This window comes from Prionailurus viverrinus, chromosome B3 (genome assembly GCF_022837055.1).
Source record: "Prionailurus viverrinus isolate Anna chromosome B3, UM_Priviv_1.0, whole genome shotgun sequence".
Lineage (NCBI taxonomy): Eukaryota > Metazoa > Chordata > Mammalia > Carnivora > Felidae > Prionailurus > Prionailurus viverrinus.
This window is the reverse complement of record NC_062566.1, coordinates 56,061,043-56,083,160: the sequence shown is the minus strand read 5'-3', so window position 1 is coordinate 56,083,160 and position 22,118 is coordinate 56,061,043. Positions and strand designations below refer to the sequence as shown.

The following is a 22,118-nucleotide window of genomic DNA, read 5'->3' as shown; positions in this document are numbered from 1 at the left end:
CCAAAGTATGGAAAGAGCCCAAATGTCCATCGATGGATGAATGGATAAAGATGTGGTAGCTATATACAATGGAGTATTCCTCGACAATCAGAAAGAATGAAATCTTGCCATTTATAACAACATGGATGGAACTAGAGGGTATTATGCTAAGAAATTAGAGAAAGACAAATATCATGACTTCATTCATACGTGGAATTTAAGATACAAAACAGGTGAACATAAGGGAAGGGAAGCAAAAATAATATAAAAACAGGGAGGGGGACAAACCATAAGAGACTCTTAAATAGAACAAACTGAGGGTTGCCGGAGGGGTTTTGCGTGGGGGGATGGGCTAAATGAACAAGAAGCATTAAAGAAGACAGTTGTTGGGATGAGCACTGGGTGTTATATGTAGAGGATGAATCACTGGATTCTACTCCTGAAATCATTATTGCACTGTATGCTAACTAACTTGGATTTAAATTTAAAAAATTTTTGAATTAAAAAATTATTAAAAAAAGAAAGTGGTCCAGTTTCATTCTTCTGCACATAGCCATCCATCTGGTCTAATGTGTTATGCAAGTCCGCTGTTTTCTTACTGATTTTCTGTTTGTATGGTCTGTCCATTGATGTAAATCAGGTGTTATAATTTCCTACTATTAGCATATTACTGTCAACTTCTCCCTTTATGTCTGCTAATATTTGTGTTATATATTTAGGTGCCCCTGTGCATAGATGTTTATAAGTGTTATATCCTCTTATTTTATTGATCCCTTTATCATTATGTAATGTAGTTCTTTGTGTGTTGTTACAGTCTTTGTTTTAAGTCTTTTTTTGTCTGATGTAAGTATTGCTACCCCAGCTTTTTTTTTTTTTAACTAGTCTTCATGCCCAGCATGGAGCCCAATGCGGGACTTGAACTCACAGCCCTGAGATCAAGACCTGAGCTGAGATCAAGAGTCAAAATCTTAACTGACTGACCCACCCAGGTGCCCCTCTTCTCTTGCTCTTAAGATTGTCTTTTTATCTTTAATTTTTTACATTAAAAAAATTTTTTTTACTGTTTATTTATTTTTGAGAGAGAGGGAGACAGAGCATGAGCAGGGGAGGGGCAGAGAGAGAGGGAGACACAGAATCCGAAGCAGTTTCCAGGCTCTGAGCTGTCAGCACAGATCCCAATGCGGGGCTCGAACTCAGACTAGGAGATCATGACCTGAGCCAAAGTCAGAGGCTCAGCCTACTGAGCCACCCAGGCGCCCCTAATTTTTTACATTTTAATTATTATGTCTCTTGGTGTGGACCTCCTTGAGTTCATCTTGTTTCAGGCTCTCTTTGCCTCTGAGACCTAGATGTCTGTTTTCTTATCCAGGTTAGGGAAGTTTTCAGCTGTTATTTCTTCAAATAAATTTTCTGTCCCTTTTTTTCTCTCTCTTCTTCTCAGCCTCATGTAATGTGAATGTTAGTATGCTTGATGTTGTTTCAGAGTTCCCTTAACCTATTCTTAGGTGCTTTTTAAAAATCTGTTTCATTGATGAGGAAACTGAGGTAAGGTTACTTGCCCAAGGAGCCAGGCTTTGAACCTAGAAAGTTCCAAAGTCTGTGTTCTTTTTTTTTTTTTTAATATTTTTTTTTAAATGTTTGGTTTTTTTTGAGAGAGAGACACAGAACATGAGCAGAGAGGGGGCAGAGAGAGAGAGGGAGACACAGAATCTGAAGCAGGCTCTAGGCTCTGAGCTGTCAGCACAGGACCCAATGTGGGGCTCGAACTCACGAACCGTGAGATTGTGACCTGAGCCAAAGTTGGATGCTCAACTGACTGAGCCACGCAGGCACCCCCCAAAGCCTGTGTTCTTAATAATTAAACTATAGGTAGCTGTTTAGAGGAAGAGAAATCATTTTAAGAACTTTCCCTAATGTTAGGCCCTACTAAAAAATATATTTTACATGAATCCTCTCTCTTTAAATAACAAGCTCCAACCCTACTTTTCTATACTACTACCACAAGTTTGGAGAGAGGATGGGTAAATAGATCCACAAATAGTATCAACCTTACCTCAACCTTTATGTGTGATAAGAACTGTAAATACAGCTCTTTTTTTTTAAGTTTTTATTTTCATTCTAGTTGGTTAACATAGAGTATTATATTAGTTTCAGGGGTACAATATAGTGATTGAACAATTCCATATGTCACAACTCTGGGTTATTTTTTTTTTTATTTCTTTTTAAGTTCTATTTATTTAAGTTATTTCTACACCCAATATGGGGCTTGAACTTACAACCCTGAAGTTAGGAGTCACATGCTCTTCCAACTGAGCCAACCTGGCACCCCAGGGTTATTTTTTTAAGTTTATTTATTTATTTTGAGAGAGAGAGAGAGAGGAAGAGGGAGGGAGACTCCAAGAGAATCCCAAGTAAGCTGTGCACCATCTACGTGGAGCCTAATGCAGGGCTCAAACTTCCGAACCACGAGATCATGACCTGAGCCCAAGTTAAGAGTTGGACACTTAACTGACTGAGCCTCCCAGTCACCCCACCCCTGGGTTTTTTTAATCCAAAAATATTATAAAGTGTTTCAAGTACACATGACTATTAATTCCCTATGATTTTATAAGAATGAATTCAGTTTCAGAAAAAGTTTGCTAGGGAAAATTTATTCATTCAAATGTGTTTTAACACACTATATGTTGGGCACAAGGCTAGACATTGAAAATTTTAAAATGATATGGTTCCTCAATATGCTATGGGAAGGACTATAATGACATGCTTTTTACTTTTGTTGTTACAGGTGTTCCAAGATTTGGGAACCGAAGTACTGTCTGGAGCTGCCAAAGGCTACAACATATGCCTTTTTGCCTATGGGCAGACAGGCTCTGGGAAGACATATACCATGCTGGGGACCCCAGTGAGTGTTGGTATTGGAATATATCTCTTTCTGTTGCCACAGCAAGCCTGAATCTCAAATGTCCTTGCTACTGAGAGCTAGAATATGAATTTAATAGTCAAGGTTAATAAGATTTAATGGGCTCTCTTCTGTATTAAGATTGGGTTTCTTAGCACTTTAATTGAAAGGTGAACTTTGAATAATTAGCCCTTCCTTATTAAACCCTGAAGAACCTTAGAATTTTACCATTCCTTTTGATGAAGCAGAACTGTCAGTGCTGAATTTCTCATATCATTTCCAAGTTCGTCGCTTGAAGCTTTTTAACACCTTAGGAGTGGATGAGACAGACTGAATCTTAAGTGCTGCCTAGGGCTGTGCAGAAATGGGGCTATGTGTTCCATCTGAGTGTTGGAGAGAAGCAGGAGGACCAGCTGCTGGGATGGAACTTTCAGAAATATGAAGGACTTATGAGAACCTTACTTTGTCGTGGAAAATTGGGAGGTAGAGGTCCTTAAGCACCCCTCTTTGTTTTATGTTTAGGAGTACCTTGGTTAGTGAACTGGTGGGGCAGGTGGCAAATAACATTACACATGGACATTATCTGGGACATTATTCCTTCTGAAAGATTACCCCCCAGGGGTGTCTGGGTGGCTCAGTTGGTTGAGCATCCGACTTTGGCTGAGGTTATGATCTCACAGTTCGTGAGTTTAAGCCCCATGTCAGGCTTTGCACTGACAGCACAGAACCTGCTTCAGATTCTCTGTCGCCCTCTCTCTCTGTCCCTCCCCCTCTCTCATGAGTGCGCTCTCTGAAAAATAAACATTATTTCTTATACACAAAAATAAACTCGAAATGGATAAAAGACCTAAACATAAGAGAAAGCCATCAAAATCCTTGAGGAGAAAGCAGGCAAAAACCTCTTTGACCTTGGCCACAGCAACTTCTTACTCAACACCTCTTGGAGGCAAAGGAAACAGAAGCAAAAATGAACTCTTGGGACCTCATCAAGATAAAAAAACTTCTGCATGGGAAGGAAACAGCAAGACTAAAAGGCAACCAACAGAATGGGAAAAGATATTTGCAAGTTACATATCAGGTAAAGGGTTAGTATCTAAAATCTATAAAGAATTTATCGAATTCAACACCCCCAAAAAACAAATAATCCAATGAAGAAATGGGCAAAAGACATGACACTTTTCCAAAGAAGACATCCAGATGGCCAACAAATACATGAAAAAATGCTCAACATCACTCATCATTAGGTAAATACAGATCAAAACCACAATGAGATACCACCTCACACCAGTCAGAATGGCTGAAATTAACAACTCAGGCGACAACAGATGTTGGTGAGGATGCGGATAAAAAGGAATCCTTTTGGACTGCTGATGGGAATGTAAACTGGTGTAGCCACTCTGGAAAATAGTATGGAGGTTCGTCAAAAAAATTAAAAATAGAATTACCCTATGACCCAGCAATTGCAGTACTAGGTATTTATCCAAAGGATACATGTGTGCTGTTTCAAAGGGGCACATGCACCCCAATGTTTATGGGAGCACCATCGATAATAGTCAAAGTATGGTAAGATCCCAAATGTCATTGATAGATGAATGGATAAAGAAGATGTGTGTGTGTGGATATATATATATACATATACACATATACACACACATACCACACACATACACAATGGAATATTCCTTGGCAATCAAAAAGAATGAAATCTTGCCATTTGCAACAATGTGGATGGAACTAGAAGGTATACTAAGCAAAATTAGAGAAAGAAATATCATATGACTTCATTCATATGTGGAATTTAAGATACAAAACAGATGAACGTAAGGGAATGGAAGCAAAAATAATATAAAAACAAGGAGGGGGACAAACCATAAGAGACTCTTAAATATAGAGAACGAACTGAGGGTTGCCAGAGGGGTTGTGCGTGGCGGGATGGGCTAAATGAACAAGAGGCATTAAAGAAGACAATTGTTGGGATGAGCACTGGGTGTTATATGTAGAGGATGAATCACTGGATTCTGCTCCTGAAATCATTATTACACTGTATGCTAACCAATTTGGATGTAAATTTTTAAAAAGAAATTAAAAGAAAAAATCCAGCTACCATTTTTTTTTTGTGGAAATTGGGAAGCTGATCTTAAAATGCATATGCAAATTAAAGGGTCTCAGGACATCCAAAACAATTTTGAAAAAGAACACATTTGGAGGTTTCATACTTCTTGACTTCATCATTTACTAGAAAGATAAACTAAGATTGTGTAGACCTCTTATAAGGATTGACATATAAATCAATGGAAGAAAATAGAAAAACAAACTTTTAAACTTTCCACAAGTGTGCCGAGACAATCCAATGGGCAAAGAATAGTATTTTCAAAAAATGTTGCTGGGACAACTAGATACACTCATGCAAATGAAAGATGCTAGAACTCTACCTCATAACTACAAGTAATTCAACATCATTCATAGATTAAATTTAAGTGTTAAAATTGTAGGGTTTTTTTTGGAAAACAAAACAGAATAGAAGTAAATCAATGTGATGTTGAATTAGGCAATGACTTTAGATATACTGCACCAAAATCACAAGTGGCAAGAAAAAAAAACCAGATAAATTGGATTTCCTTAAAATTAAACATTTTTGTGCTAAAAATAATAAAGTAGAAAGACAACCTAAAAAAAAATAAACATTGAAAAAAAAAAGATTACCCCTGCTGCCTTGGGCTCAGCGCATTGCTACTATGTCTGTGTTTAGTGTGACTTTATGTATTTGAAATGAAAAGAAAATGCCGACTACACCACGGGTATAAAAGCTTTAACCTACATACATGTTAACAATGGGTCTAAAATGAAAAAGGAAGCTACTTTTCCCTAAATGTGTGCTTTACTTTATTTTATTTTTTAATTTATTTATTTTGAGAGAGAGTGTGGGAGGATGGGCAGTGAGAGAGGAAGAGAGAATTTCAAGAAGGCTCTGCACTGTCAATGAAGAACCCATCGTGGGGCTGGATCCCATGAACTGGGAGATCATTACCTGAGCCGAAATCAAGATTCAGATGCTTAGCCCATTGAGCCATCCAGACCCCCCATGTGTATTTTATTTTATTTTTTAATTTTTTTAATGTTTGTTTATTTTTGAGAGAGAGCTCAAGCAGGGGAGGGGCAGAGAGAGAGGGAGATAGGATTCGAAGTGGGCTTTGCACTGAAAGCAGTGAGCCCAATGTGGGGCATGAACTCACGAACTGTGAGGTCATGACCTGAGCCAAAGTTTTCATTCAACCAACTGAGCCATCCAGGTGCCCCTTAAATGTATATTTTAAACACCCATGTATTCTAGTTCTCTATGTGTAGGGATAGAAGTGTTTTGGGAGGGCCCACCGTGGTAAATAGGTTTATCCAAGAAGGATGTAATCTTTATTGCATGAAAGTAGGTACCTGTGTTTGTTAGCTTCTCCACTCTTCCTTCTTACGGTGGTGATCTGCCTCTCAGCTGGTACATTCCTCCCGTGAGTGTCTCCTGAGAGCACAGGCAAATAGAATCTTCTACATACTTCCAGTGAACCTGCCTAAAACGAAGAGGTAGCACAGGGAACCCATGTGCCCATCCCCCTGCCAACCTTGGTTCCTGGTTGTTGTGGGAGAGCTTCACTGTAAGTGAACAGTAATGCTTTCCTTTCTTCTCTTCTCTAGGCCTCTGTTGGGTTGACGCCACGGATATGTGAGGTATAGATTCTATTTTGACTAGATCCTCTCAAAGTACACCTCCTTTGTACACTCCCTTCAGTGAACTCCAACCCTCTGGTTTGTGCAGGGTCTCTTCATCAGGGAGGAAGACTATGCCCCACTGCCTCCCTCTTGTAGGATAAAAGTAAGGTAAGAACCTGTCAGGCCCTAGGGCCTAAGCTATTTCCGTTTCTACTCCAAATTGTAGCATGTTCAGCTGTCCTCTCTTTGCTTCAAGAGTCATCTAGAGGAATGGAGAAAAGTCACAGCAGAAATATTTTGCAGAATAGAGCGATGAGAAACATACTTAGATCTTTGGGTTGTAGGAATCTTAATTCCTATCCCCAGGCTTAAACAGGTGTTTCCTGTGGACCAGCTTGCCCTGGCTATCTGGGTTCCTTTTCTTCACTTTCCTTACAGTTTAACACCAGCTGTTGGAATTCCTCTTCCAGCTCCAGTAGGTTGTTCTTTGGGTCAGTAGTTCCTAAGCTCTAGTTCCAAGACAGTGCTGATTATTCCCATATGAAATTTTAACCAGCCTGTAGCGAAAATGTTGGTGCAAGGTTTCCAATTGCCCTTAATTTTTGGTATTCTGTTTTTTTGGTGTTCAGTGTCCTTTTTAAAAAACATGAGATATAATTCATATACCATAAAATTCATGCCTCCAAAGTGTATAGTTCAATGTTTTTTTTTATATTTATGAGGTTGTGCAGTTATCCTTACTAATTCCAGAAAATTTTATCATCCCAAAAAGAATAAATGCCCTTTTTAAAAATTAAATGATAGTGAACATTATTTATACATTTTTTTAAGTTTGCAAAGTAAAATTTTTAGACATGTATATGTGTGTCTGTGAGCATGTACTTATATATTAAATGTTTTATTGGCCGTGAAATCTGGGAATCACTACTCTGAGAGACATCTGGGATTCCTGTGTCCAAATCTGGGAAGGTTAAGAAGAAACAGTTTATAAGAATGTGCATAGTGTTCAGCTCTGATCTGGAGCCTTTTTTTCTGGTCACCGGCTTCACAGGCAAACATCTGTGTTCTGATGAGGAAGACCTTTCTGTGAGAAGTTTGTTTTCTTTTTCTTTTTTTTAATTTTTTATTTATTAAAATTTACATCCAAATTATGTTTTCTTATTTAACAAAATCTTTGCTGATTTTAATTAAGAATTGTAGCTATTTTGTTATTATTTTATAGATTTTATTTTTAAAAAAAAATTTTTTTTTTCCAACGTTTATTTATTTTTGGGACAGAGAGAGACAGAGCATGAATGGGGGAGGGGCAGAGAGAGAGGGAGACACAGAATCCGAAACAGGCTCCAGGCTCTGAGCCATCAGCCCAGAGCCCGACGCGGGGCTCGAACTCACGGACAGTGAGATCGTGACCTGGCTGAAGTCGGACGCTTAACCGACTGCGCCACCCAGGCGCCCCAATATAGATTTTATTTTTAAATAATCTGTACATCCAGCATGAGGCTTGAACTCACAACCCCAAGATCAAGAGTTGTATGCTCCGCCAGCTGAGCCAGCCAGATGCCCAGCTCTGTTATTATTTTGAAAAGGAATGAAATGCTAGTAGATACCTATAAGATACAGCATATATTAACCAGAATTGCTGTGTATAAAACAGGTGAAATGAGAATTATCCTACTTAAATTAGGGGTAGGGACCAGAATCTTATTCATTTAACTGTCCTCATTGCTCAACACTGGCTCTCAAGATGCCATCACAGAATAATAAGAGCTCAAAGATCATGTTTGCAAATCACTTAAGAAATAAGCCTTTAGACTTTGCGGTATGGTGGCCTGATCAAGATATAGGCTGGTGGCAGCATCCTAAAACCATGCTGAAATAGCCTCTTGAAGGCTAAATTTGAGTCAGCGCTGACATTGTAAACCCAAGACTGTCAAGTGATGACAGCTAACGCTAGCAGCACAATTGTGCACATGTAGAAAGAGACTCAGTGGGGCTCCTTGGCATGGTCATGGTCTTAGAGTGTCAGAGGTAGAACTAGATCAAGAATTAGAACCTTCTGATTCTTGGCTTAGTGTTTCCCCTACTTTTTTCCAAATCTAATATGTTGCCTTTTTTCACAATGTAATTTTGAAAAGATGTCCCCATTTTTCAAAATGTTATTACGTGCCTTGTTCTACATGTCTTTAGTTTTCTGGAAATCTATAATGAACGAGTGCGGGATCTGCTGAAGCAATCTGATCAAAAAAAGTCCTACAGTCTGCGGGTCAGGGAGCACCCAGAGATGGGGCCCTATGTACAAGGTGAGCCACTGTGGTCCTGGAAGTCTGAGACCAAACTGAATTCTGAGAAGCTTTCCTAATGGTCACTGATTCATTTAACAGATGTATAGTGAATACTTACTATGTGCCACCTGCTGTACTAGATGCTGGATATATAGCAATAAACAAAAAAGACAATCCTGCCCTCAGAGGCAGGCTTATAGTCTTGTGGGGGGTGAGGCAGAAAACAAACAATTAAAGTAGTGATAAAAAGCTAATAAAAAATAAATAGATGTCATGATGGAAAAGAGCATTGGGCAGTGTAGGCAGTCCATCTGCATAGCGTGGTCAGGAAACACTTATGTGAGGAGATTCAGAAGCCAGTCACATGAAGAATGGTGTAGCAAGGGGGAGAGTGACTCAGGTAGAAGGAGCACCATGAGCAAAAGCCCTGAGAGAAGGGCTGGGTGATTACAAGGAGACCGATGTGTCTAAAGCATGGTGGATGAGAGGGAAAGTGGCATGGTATAAGGTTGGGTCTGTGGTGCCAGGTCCAGCAGGGCCTGGACTGACTCCCAGGTCAGGCATTCTCCTTTTCTGAGTACTTTCTCTTCCACTGGTGGTGATAGGGAAATGAGGAGATGTCACACATAGCATGGGTCAGAACTGCTTCCTCATTGAGTGCTGATACTTGGTGTTTGGTACCATTTGTCGTATTCCATTAGGCTAGATCTTAATGTTAAGTAGAAACAGTTGTGTTCTTTTGTGGAGGAAGTTTTTACCCTTTCAGGCCGCTATAAAAATAACACTCAAATTCTATGCTCCTATTCCTTCAGAGATATGCTAATTTAAATCCTGACAAAAGAGAGTTATATCAGACATCAAGAGTTGGTCTCTTCTTTGACCAGGGCATGACCAGTGGAGGTGTACCAGTCACTGATTCTGCTATCTTTGTCTTTTCCCAAATGTTCCATCATAAACAGCAGCCTAGAAACAACAAAAATGCCATTTGCTTTCCTAAGAGCCAGTGGAGTTTACTCTGTAAAACTGTGTGGATATGTATTTCTGTGTAAAACAATACTTTGAGGGCAGACCAGGCGTTGATGCAGTAGTGTCACAGTTTCTCACCTTTGTGTTTTAATGTGTGTGTGTGTGTGTGTGTGTGTGTGTGTGTGTGTGTGTGGTGGGGAAGTAGAGGAAACCTCAGACACAGTCCAGTTGTTCCCATTGCACAAAGGCTAAAATGAAGCTACAAGAAGCTAGAGGATATTCCCAAATCACACAGCTCACTGGGGCATGGTTGGAACTGGGAACATTGCCTAGAATAGGAGGAGATGAGTGGGACAGAATCCTGTACATCAGGGAGACCTGTGATCATAGATTTTTTGATTGGCATTGCACCTGAAACCTGGAGAAGGTAGGGACTTATGCATAGTCATTCAGCGTGGGTCATATACCCAAGGTCAGTGACAGGATCCGGACTGAAATCTCAGGGCTCTTTTGGATACCTTCATGGAGTGAACCCTCAGGGGGAGGGTGGATGGTTGGTAGGAAATAATTCTAACTCAGCAAAAAGTCTCTTAGATCCTTTGGGTTACATGTTTCTTAAAGTTGATCGGCATTTTCTCAAATCATGACAAATAAAGGTCAACATTCCTTCCATTTCTCAATGAAGGAGCCTTGAACTTAAGTTGTACAGAACCAGCCTTGGAAGCCAAGACTCTGAATAGTCACACTGAACTATTATTCCCCTTACTACTCTCTGATGGCATTACAGCAAACTTTTTACTTTTAGTTTTTGAAACATTTGCTTTCTTCATTTATTTACATTATCTGCCTACCTGCCTGCCTATATACGTGTCTGTGTACCTCCATCTTTGGGCTCATACATTCTGTGAATGTGATTCCAAAGTGGAAAGTGGTTTCTGCTTTGAAACCAATTCTCTGGGAATTTATTGAGTACCTACTAGATGCCTATACTATTCAGGGTGCCATAGGAAATATGAAAATATAAGAACTTACACTTCTAGTTCAGAATTGTGAGCTGAAACTTGAGAGTTGTCTAAATCAAAGGAAAGGAAGGGGGTAGCCCATTACCTTCCATTAAAAAGTTTATTAATTAGATGACAGATTAAGTTCAAATCTGAAACGTACAAAGTTCTGCCCAAAGCACACATCAGAGGCTAGTGGTTATAGGGTCTGAAGTATTATCTAAGTGAGAAAAAGACAGTATTATGTTTTTGCCTTGGCCTTTATCTTAACATAAAGGGATAAGGTGCAAAGTAGAAGGTGTTGGAGGTAGGTAATTGGGTTTCTGAAAAAAAGATTTTTTAATATTCTATGTGTTCAATCTACATGTTTTTTTTTAATTCTTTTTTTTTTTTATTTAATTCTTAAACCTTATTTCCTCTTGCCTTTCTGCACTTACCAGGATCTCTGGTACCATATTAAATTAAAGTGCTAGCAGTATTTAATCTTGTCCCCAGAGGAAAGCTTCAACATTTTACCATTAGGTATGATATTTGCAATAGTGTTTGTTTTTAATAAATATTCTTTATCACACACTTATAAAAATATAGCAAAAATATAGGACCAGGTTTAAAAAAAAATTTCCAATCTATGGCAAACCAAAACCTTGATAAAGTAAAGATGAATTAGGGGTGCCTGGCTAGCTCAGTTGGAGGAGCATGCAACTCTTGATCTTGGGGCTGTGAGTTTGAGCCCCACCTTGGGTGTAGAGATTAAAAATAAAATCTTAAAAAAAAAAGATGAATTACTAGAAAAATGAGAAAGACATCTTGATTATAAGCTCAAATTCTTTTTACGAATTCAAAAGATATAAAATCACTTGTCATATTGTTATAAAAGTTTTTAAAACTCTCATTTCTGTTTCTATCTCATTACATACCAGTAACAATTTGAGAACTGGCCTCAGTCTTTGGACCAGCTTTGAGAAACATTGCCTTAGCAGATTAAGGGAATTCTCTTTTTTTTCTAAAAGTTTTCCAAGAGTTTTTTTTTTTTTTTTATTTTTTGAGAGGGAGAGAGAGCATGGGCAGGGGAGGGGCAGAGGGAGAGGGAGAAAGAGAGAGAGAATCCCAAGCAGGCTGTGATCTGCCAGCACAGAGCCCAATTTGGGACTTGAACCCACGAACCATAAGACCATGACCTGAGCCGAAACCGTCAGATGCTTAACCGAATGAGCCACCCAGGCACTCCTAAATTTTTTGTTTTTTAACTTTGAAACAAATTAAACTTTTTAAAAAGTTGCAAGTACAGTGTAAAGAACTTTTTTTCTTGAACCATTTGAGAGTGAATTGCGAACCTAATGACCCATCTCCCCTGATTATTTTAGGGTATTTTCCCTCCATTCCTCCAAATAGGAATGTTCTCCTGTATAATCACAGCACAACCACCGAAATCAGGAGATTAACTTTGGCATGTTACTACCATCTAATCATTAAAACCCATTTAAGTTTCCCTAACTATCCTGATAATTGCCCATTTGAGAATCACAGATTGCATTTAGTTTGTCTCTCTGGGACTCTTTAGTCTGGAAAGTTTCCTTGGTCTCTTTAACTTTCATGAACTTTGACAGCCATCAAGTAGTATACAATTTTAATGTGTCCCATTACTTATGATTTTTAAGGTGATAGATGCCAGCCTTTTTCACTCTGAAATTGCTATTTTCCTTTTGTGATCAACAAGTATTTGTGGGGCAGTACTGTGAAATCATGTACATACCCCATCATCATCTAACTTTCAATTTATTTATTTCAGTTTAGATTCATGGTTTCCTATTTTATCCTATGGGTTATCTTCTTTTACTGTGATTTTTTTATTTTGATGCACTCAGGAATCCTCTTTGAGTACACTTCTGTGACATTTTGACACATCACTGTTATTTTTTGAGCACCTCCTTGTTTTCTAGCACAGAGATATTTCAGGCGCATCTACTTTCTTTGCCTCAGTCTTGGAATCAGCCATTTCTCCCAGGAGTCCTGTTCCTTTTTAGTGGAGAATAATATTTAGAAGCTAGGGTCTGGGTGCTATGTATGCCCAAATGTCCCTCTGAGTGGAGAGAGCTAAGTAATCTGTGTTCACACCAGTACCTTTAATTGCAGTCCAACACAACACAGTTCGTTCTGGATTTCTCCCTTTTCATATTTGTAATTCCTTTATCTAACAGGGGAGATACTTCTTTGATCTACCTTCCTACATGTGATCTGTCTCCTTGCCATTGCTGTCCTCTTTCTCATGTGGGTGTCCACCTCGTGCACATGCTGGGCTTCTTGAGTCTGTTGTTTAATGACCCTTTATCAGTTGTGGATATTTTTTAGTCATTATTTATTCTAATATTGCTTTTTTCCCACTACTTTCCTTCTGTAACTCCACTTACAGGTATGTTAGACCAATTCCTTATCTGTGCTATGATTCTTACCCTCTTGTCTATATTTTTTATATTTTGTCTTTGTGTGCTTTATTTTGGGTATATGATTCTGACCTATCTTTCTACTCACTTTTTTTTTCAGTTGTATCTAACCTGCTATTAAATTTAGATACTGAATTCTTATTTTCACTGTAGTACTTTTTATTTCCCAAATCTCCATTTGATCCTTTCATTACAATTTCCAGTTTTCTTTGAAGTTTTATAATCTTGCGTTTAGTTCCTTGAAAATAGTAAGCAGAGTTACTTTAAAGTTACCATAACCCCAAGGTCTGAATTTTTCTTGCATTTATATTGCCTATTATTATTTTTTTAAATTTTTATTTAAAAAAATTCTTTTATGCCAATACCATGCTGTCTTGATGATTACAGCTTTGTAGTAGAGGCTAAAGTCTGGGATTGTGATGCCTCCTGCTTTGGTCTTCTTCTTCAATATTAATTTGGCCATTTGGGGTCTTTTGTGGTTCTATACAAATTTTAGGATTGCTTCTTCTGCTTCGAGAAGAATGCTGGTGCTAGTTTGATTGGGATTGCATTGAATGTGTAGATACCTTTGGGTAGTAGTGACATTTTAAGAATATTTATTCTTCCAGTCCATGAGCACAGAATGTTTTTCCATTTCTTTGTATCTTCAATTTCTTTCATAAGCTTTATATAGTTTTCAGCATACAGATCTTTTACATCTTTGGTTAGGTTTATTCCTAGGCATTTTATGCTTCTTGGTGCAATTGTGAATGGGATCAGTTTCTTTATTTGTCTTTCTGTTGCTTCATTATTAGTGTATAAGGATGCGGCTGATTTCTGTACATTAATTTTGTATCCTGCGACTTTGCTGAATTCATATATCAGTTCTAGCAGACTTGGTGGAGTCTATGGGGTTTTCCATGTATAGTATCATGTCATCTGCAAAAAGTGAAAGCTTGACTTGATCTTTGCCAATTTTGATGCCTTTGATTTCCTTTTGTTGTCTGATTGCTGATGTTAGAACTTCCAACACTATGTTAAACAACGACGGTGAGAGTGGACATCCCTGTCGTGTTTCCCTCAGGGGGAAAGCTCTCAGTTTTTCCCCATTGAGGATGATATTAGCTGTGGGCTTTTCATAAATGGCTTTTATGATGTTTAAGTATGTTCCTTCTATCCCGACTTTCTCGAGGGTTTTTATTAAGAAACGATGCTGAATTTTGTCAAATGCTTTTTCTGCATCGATTGACAGGATCATATGGTTCTTATCTTTTCTTGTACTAATGTGATGTATCACATTGATTGATCTGCGAATGTTGAACCAGCCCCACAGCCCAGGAATGAATCCCACTAGATCATGGTGAATAATTCTTTTATATTGCCTATTATTTTTGCTCGTTTTCATTTATTTATTGCCAGATCTACTTGGATGTTTGGTTTGTTACAATTTTGTGCCAGATAGTGTTGGCTAAATTTTTTTATAGAAATAATTTGAAGGTGTAGGACAATGGTATCTTTCTGTGCAGAAGACTTCTCTTTATTTGTCCAGGTTTCTGCATATGCTAGTGATCCAGAATCACCTCAGTCCAATTTAAGTTTTGGCAACGTTCAAAGCTGCGTTGCAAACCCTTCAAAGGCTATGTACTTCTAACTCTTTTATTCCTGTGTTTTAGCCCTTTGGGTTTCCAGCTCAAGTGGTGTTCTATAGGGCAACTGTGGGTGGGATCTGGACTCCAGTCTGGGTTTCTCTAGACCAGTGAGGTTGTCAAGAGAACTGCTCTGAGTCATATCCCCTCAAGATCTGGCAAATGACCTCAGAGGAAAAGTGTCCCCAGATGCTGGCCTCTTTCCTCTGGGCTTTCATCTTCGCCCAGTATATGCCAGAAAATTTTTAATATCTGGGTATCCCTATGGGCCTCAAAACGTATGTCTTTAATATTACTTGTCCAGATTTTTCTAATAGTCTGTACTGGAAGGATTGATTTGTGTTATCTCACTTACCATTACCACAATTTTTAAAACTTTTTATTAGAATTTTGAACACACACAAAAATAGGCTAATATAATGAACCCCCATGTATTTATCACCCAGTTACAATAATCATTAACCCCTGGCCAGTTTTGCTCTACTTATATTCCTGTCTACTTTCCCTCATTCTGTGTTGTTTTAAGGCAAATTGTATATGTCACATCAATTCATCTATAATATTTTAGTATGTAGCCCTAAAAGATAAAGATTAAAAAAAACCATAACCATAAAACTAATCATAACATCTAAATAATAATAATTTCTTTTTTATTTATTATTTTATTTCATTAAAAAATCTTATTTTTTAAATTTTAGTTTATATCCATTATAGTTAACATACAGTGTTATATTAGTTTCATGTAATGATCCAGCAATTCCATACATCACCCAGGGCTCATCACGATAAGGGTACTTAAAATCTCCATCACCTATTTCACCCATCTCCCCAACCACCTCCCCTCTGATAACCATCAGTTTGTTCTCTATAGTTTAAGAGTCTGGTTTTTTTTTGTCTCTTTTTTTCCCCTTTGTTATTTTGTTTTGTTTCTTAAATTCCACATATGAGTGAAATCATATGGTGTTTTTCTTTCTTATTTCACTGAGCATTATACTTCTTAGCTTCATCTATGTTGTTCCAAATGGCAAGGTTTCATTCTTTAAAAAAATTCTTTTAATGTTTATTTATTTTTGAGAGAGAGAGAGAGAGAGAGTGAGCGAGCATGAGCAGGCAGAGAGAGAGGGAGACACAGAATCCAAAGCAGACTCCAAGCTCTGAGCTGTTAGCACAGAGCCTGACCCAGGGCTTGAACTCATGAACTGTGAGATCATGACCTGAGCTGAAGTCGGATGCTCAACCAACTGAGCCACACAGGCACCCCAAGATTTCATTCTTTTTTTTTATGGCTGAGCAATATTCCATTGTGTGTGTGTGTGTGTATGTGTGTGTATATATATATATATATATATATATATATATATATATATATATATACCACAATTTCTGTTTGTTTTTTTTGAGAGAGAGAGAGAAAACAAGCAGGGGAGAGGGGCAAAGGGAGGGAGAAAGTGAATCCCAAACAGGCTGTATGCTCAGTGTGGAGCCCAACTTGGGGCTTGATCCCACAACTCCATGTTCATAACCTGAGGTGAAATCAAGAGTAGGATGTCCACTGACTGAATCACCCAGGCGCCCTTATACCACAATTCCTTTATCCATTCGTCTATCGATGGACCCTGGGCTGCTTCCATATTTTGGCTGTTGTAAATAATGCAATAAACAGAGGTGCATATATCTTTTCAAATTAGAATTTTTGTGTTCTTGGGACCCCTGAGTCACTCAGTCAGTTGAGTATCTGACTTCTACTCAGGTCATGATCTCACGTTTGGTGAGTTTGAGCCCCATATCGGGCTCTGTGCTGACAGCTCAGAGCCTGGAGCCTGCTTCGGATTCTGTGTGTGTCTCTCTCTCTGCCCCTCCTCTGATCATGCTCTCTCTCTCTTTCTCTCTCTCTCTCTCCCTCCCTCTCCAAATAAAGAAACATTTAAAAAAATTAAAAAAAAAAGAATTTTTGTATTCTTTGAATAAATAGTGGAATTATTGGGCCATATGGTAGTTCTATTTTTAATTTTTTGAGGAACCTCCATACTGTTTTCCATAGCGGCCACACCAGTTTACATTCCTACCAACAGTGCATGAGGGTTCCTTCTTCTCCGTGTCCTTGCCAACACTTGTTGTTTCTTGTGTTTTTGATTTTAGCCATTCTGACACGTGTGAGGTGATATCTCATTGTGGCTTTACCAATAATTTCTTAAAATAAAGAAATCCAGGGGCGCCTGGGTGGCGCAGTCGGTTAAGCGTCCGACTTCAGCCAGGTCACGATCTTGCGGTCCGTGAGTTCGAGCCCCGCGTCAGGCTCTGGGCTGATGGCTCAGAGCCTGGAGCCTGTTTCCGATTCTGTGTCTCCCTCTCTCTCTGCCCCTCCCCCGTTCATGCTCTGTCTCTCTCTGTCCCAAAAATAAATAAACGTTGAAAAAAATAAATAAAATAAAATAAACAAATCGAGTCAGTGTTGAAATTGCTTTGCTAATTTGTAGCCTAATTGTATTCAGCAATGAGCCAGTGAAGTTACTTTTTTTCCTGAATCTCTGACTCAGTTGTGAAGGCACTTTTTGATTTGGTCACTAACAACCCATAAAGACTTGCTTTCATATCCTTAAGCTCCTCTTTACCTATCTAAAGCCTACCTATTCAGTGACTAAATTCAAGTCTCACTTCCTTCATGGAGCCTGCCCTGGCCACTCCTCTGATCGCCTTAGCATTTATTATCTCTTCTACTCCTATGGCATTTGGCCATATGGTTTTGTATAGTATAACTTCTTACGATTGTAAACCGTGTTTGCATAGGGACATGTGTACTGTATGTTTTGCATGCCAAATTGAGTCTGCCATCTGGTGGGGTGCATAGCATCTGTTTACCTCAGAAATTTTGTGAGGGCCAAATGTGAGGGAATATAAAATCTTTTCTTATACTCTATGTAGCTAAATTGTAAGGAATTGCTGTTGTTTTTGTTGTTGTTAGCAGAACCACTGTATGAATTCTAGACTATATTTTCTGTGAGGGCAGAGACCTGTGGTTCCAGAGCCTATCATAATGCCTGACAATAGGCTTCCAATAAATATTTGTGGATTTAATTTATTATCTTAATTAATTTAGTCAAGGTCTCTTATTCTTGTTTATCAAATTATATAAAATAGGATAAAGTTAATGACCTACAGGAAGAAGTTAAACTTTATCAAACATTTTATTTATTTTGTTTTTTCCTCCCTCACAAATCTGATAGGTTTATCTCAACATGTAGTTACCAACTATAAGCAAGTAATTCAACTCTTGGAGGAGGGAATAGCAAACAGGTAACAGGTTTATTTGTTGCTGTCCTTCTTTCAGCCTCATTCTTCTTTCCTGTGTTCTCATCTCCCTTTTGGAGTATATGATTATACTTCTCTCTGTAGCTTCCCACATTCACCATCAGGAGACCTTTCTCAGAACAGTAATGTACCCAGCGGAAGGGGCAGTAGCTAAGATTTCATGCATTTCTCACTAGTAGATAGGCTGGAGTTTGTTCTGGATATAATAATATTAGGCAGTAAGCCCAGAGTTACTCTGTGCTTTGTCTTATAATACACAACTTTTGCTATTTTGACTAAAGAAAGATTCTTGCCTGCATTGTTCTTTCTGTAGGCTTGATAGAGATAAGAACCAGTATAGTTTAAAATGTTTCAGAAAACCATTTTTCTTCTAGTTCGATATATTTGTAAAGGATACCTAAAAAAAGACTGTTTTGAATCTGCTATGAATAAGTGCTGTAGACTCTCCTAAAAGCTATTGTAAATTGTGATAACTTTCCATATCGTTGGTTACTAGGAAATACTGAGACTGTTACTAGTATATGCCTGAAAGAACAGACTTTTTTACCTGGGAAAAATGTTGGGATTTAGTCTTCTATTTACCCTATTAATAGTATGTCCAAGTTAATTGACCATAAAAGAAGAACTTTATTTTTTAATTTTTAAATGTTTTACTCATTTTTGAGAGCATGCAAGCAGGGGAGGGGCAGAGAGAGGAGGACAGAGGATCCGAAGCAGGCTGTGTGCTCACAGCTGTGAGCACGATATGGGGCTTGAACTCAAAAACCCTGAGATCATGACTTGAGCCGAAGTCAGATGCTCACCTGACTGAGCCACTCAGGAGCCCCAAAAGAAGAACTTTAAGTTTGACATTCTACTCCTTGGGTTTCATGGAACTATCCTGCAGGCACTTGATTCTGGTCTTCAGGATACCCTGTGTTCCTTGATCTTTAAGTGTCAGGCTTCACTTTTTCCTCTTTATCCTTGAATCATGAGACCTGTCTTTGAAGTTTGACTCTTCTTCCATTCCCCAGCTCCTCTGAGAACAGAAGTCAGTAAGATGGTCTTAAACTGAAACATGATTGACTTAGATTTAGATGAAGGGAAGACTCTTCTGACTTTAAGGATTAATATTTCAATGAATTCTAAAGGAGGTTATGCATTCCACCTTGCTTAAGTATGACTTTGACATAATTCAGGATCTCATTTCAAATCCCTTTCTGACACTACAACATTAATATTTAGTGTTTAATCACATTTTACTTTTTCTTTGAGGCTTCTCCAACAAGCTCTCTATTTCCTCTTGTTTTCTTTAAATGGGTCGATTTTGGGGATATTCTTCCAGGTTGGCGACACTCTAGTATTCCCCTTTTCAACTCTGATTTTTGCTGCTTTTGCTTAAAAATGTCCTAATGTGGTTTAATATGACGCTACACTGCCTTTTATTCTCAGATACCCATACCTAGAATGCTGCTTCTGCCATCTTTGGACCACTCTCCTAACTAAACTGGACTAAATATGGATGTTTTGTGATTCTCACCTGTGAACCTCGACACTAACACTTCTTGTGTTCCCCATGGATTCTTAAGGATCCACCGTGCATAAACAATACCTATCCTAATTGTCTTCTTTTATGTACACAGAATCACAGCAGCCACTCATGTTCATGAAGCCAGCAGCAGATCCCATGCCATCTTCACTATCTACTATACACAGGTTGGTTACCCCTTTATTTGCTTAGATTTCTTCCTTTCTCAGTCCCTTTTGACGGCTTTCTTGTCTTTTCTTACTTCTTTTCCTTTCTTCTTACCTTTCCATTTACAGGTCCTTTACTGTGATCTAATGTCACAAGGAGGACCTACATACAATCTACTAAGCTCTACACCAGAAAGGGTGGGGGCAGTTTCATAAAAACTAATCAAAATACCTTCAACTTATATTTACTTTTAACATTTCAAAACACTTTTATATCTATGTGATCAATATGAGCATTTAAAACAAGCAAGGGGCACCTAGGTGGTTCAGTTGGTTAAGTGTCCAACTCTTGATGTTGGCTTAGGTCATGATCCCATGGTTTGTGGGATCGAGCCCCATGTCGGGCTCTGCACTGGCAGCACAGAGCCTGCCTGAGATCCTCTCTCTTCCCCTCCCAACTCTCTCTTCCATGTACTCTCTCTCTCTCAAAATAAATAAATAAACATTAAAAAGATAAAACAAGGAGCGAGACTGAAATAAATATAAGCGTTAAAATGAAAAGGTTGAAGATTTACTTCTATTATGATGGAGTAAAGAGATCAACAAATCCTATCCCTCAAAAGCAACTATAAACCTGATCAAAACTGTCAAAATAACCATTTCTCCTCTCTGAAAATAGACCAGAGTCATATAATAAACCACACATTTGTTTAAGAAAACTACCAAATTGCAGGTAAGAATAGTACAAACCTGTGGTGTGTTGCCTTAGGCTGTTACTATCCCCACCTGTCTCTGTCAGTGAGGTAGTTGAGTGAGGGAACAGAAGGCCATGAAAGCCAACACCTTTGTTGCTACCGCTGCTAGAGGAGTTCACATGATTTGGACCTTTTTCAAGTTAGGGTGGTGCTCTTGATGGCAAGGAACAGGAGATCAATAGCTCCCTTAAGAGTGAGGTTGTGAGTCTGTTTCAGGCAAGAAATGAACTGGCAAATTATATGGGGATTTAACAGGAAGTTCTGGAAGATGATGCAGCCATAGCAGACTTGATAAGATCTTCACATATCCTGTATTGAACAGAACCTAAACCTAAAACTGAACTTTTAATGCATTCCCCAGCCCACACATAGATCCATTAACAGAGAATGAGGTTTTATTGGCTCAAGATGTTTGATTATAATTTATGACCTGTCTTTTGTTGAATACTTAGCTAGGTAGACACAGAATGGCCCCCAAAAGGCCAAGCTTAGGTAAAAACAACTAAAGGAAAAAACTGAACAGAGAATTCTTTGGCTATATATTGCTGGGGAGGCAGATTTTATAAATTTTTAGCCTAGGCAAGTTATGAGAGAAACCCAACAACCACTGCCACTTTCAAGGGGGAAAAAATAACAGAATTCAGAGTTGTTACAGTATATTATCTAAAATGGCTAGTATTCGACCAAAAATATTAGACATGCAAAAGCAAGTAAGAAACTACAACTCATGGCCATGGGGGAAAAACAAACAAACAAACAAACAGTAACAGTCAGTAGAAATTGATTCTAAGTGCTCCAGATGTTAAATTGTTTAATGATGCCAGTGACTCTAGAAAATTTCAATAAAATCCTAGAAATGGTTGTATAAAATGGGAGTCCCAGAATTGAGCTGTATAATAACTGAAACAAAAAAATTTACTGGTGGGACTCAAGTAGATATGAGATGGCTGAAGAATTAGCAAACTTGCATACAGACAAGTAGAAATCAAACATTTTGAAGAAAAGAGAGTAAAAAGATTGAAGAGAAAAGTACAGAGCCTCACAGACCTGTTGGACCACAGCAAATGTGTTAACATAAGTGTAATGGACATCCCAGAAAGACACGAGAAAATAAGCATAAGAAAAATTTGAAAAATAGTGGCCAAAAATTCCAATATTTGTTGAAAATCATTAATGTACAGATAGAAGTATTTTGAAATCTCTGAGTAAAATAAATATAAAAAGATTCATACCTAGACACATCTTAGTCAAATTATTGAAAGACAAAAAGCAAATCTTGAATGCAGCTAGAGAAAAATGACTCAGGATATATAAGAGAACAATTACATGATTAATGGGCAACTTATCACCAGAAATATTGGACTCCAGAAAACAGAGTACTGAAAGGAAATAAAACTGTCAACCAAGAATTCTCTGTGCAGCAAAACTAACTTCCCAAAATTAAGATGAAATAAGAACATTCCTAGATAAAAAAGAAAAGAAAAAAAC

At 38.2% G+C, this 22,118-nt stretch overlaps 1 protein-coding gene across 4 annotated transcripts in view; it reads left to right on the top strand.

Moving 5' to 3' along the window:
* The window catches only part of STARD9 (StAR related lipid transfer domain containing 9), a 124,123-nt gene that overhangs the window by 48,429 nt on the left and 53,576 nt on the right, over positions 1-22,118 (top strand). For all 4 annotated transcript variants that reach the window (XR_007152704.1, XM_047861053.1, XM_047861052.1 and 1 more), the window contains exons 4-9: positions 2,765-2,881; positions 6,563-6,595; positions 6,684-6,745; positions 8,765-8,877; positions 18,117-18,186; positions 19,824-19,896. Coding sequence is in view for 3 of the 4 variants with exons in the window: in XM_047861053.1 (XP_047717009.1) it covers positions 2,765-2,881; positions 6,563-6,595; positions 6,684-6,745; positions 8,765-8,877; positions 18,117-18,186; positions 19,824-19,896 (468 nt within the window). In the remaining variant the exon portion in view is untranslated. The remainder of the gene's footprint in view (positions 1-2,764; positions 2,882-6,562; positions 6,596-6,683; positions 6,746-8,764; positions 8,878-18,116; positions 18,187-19,823; positions 19,897-22,118) is intronic.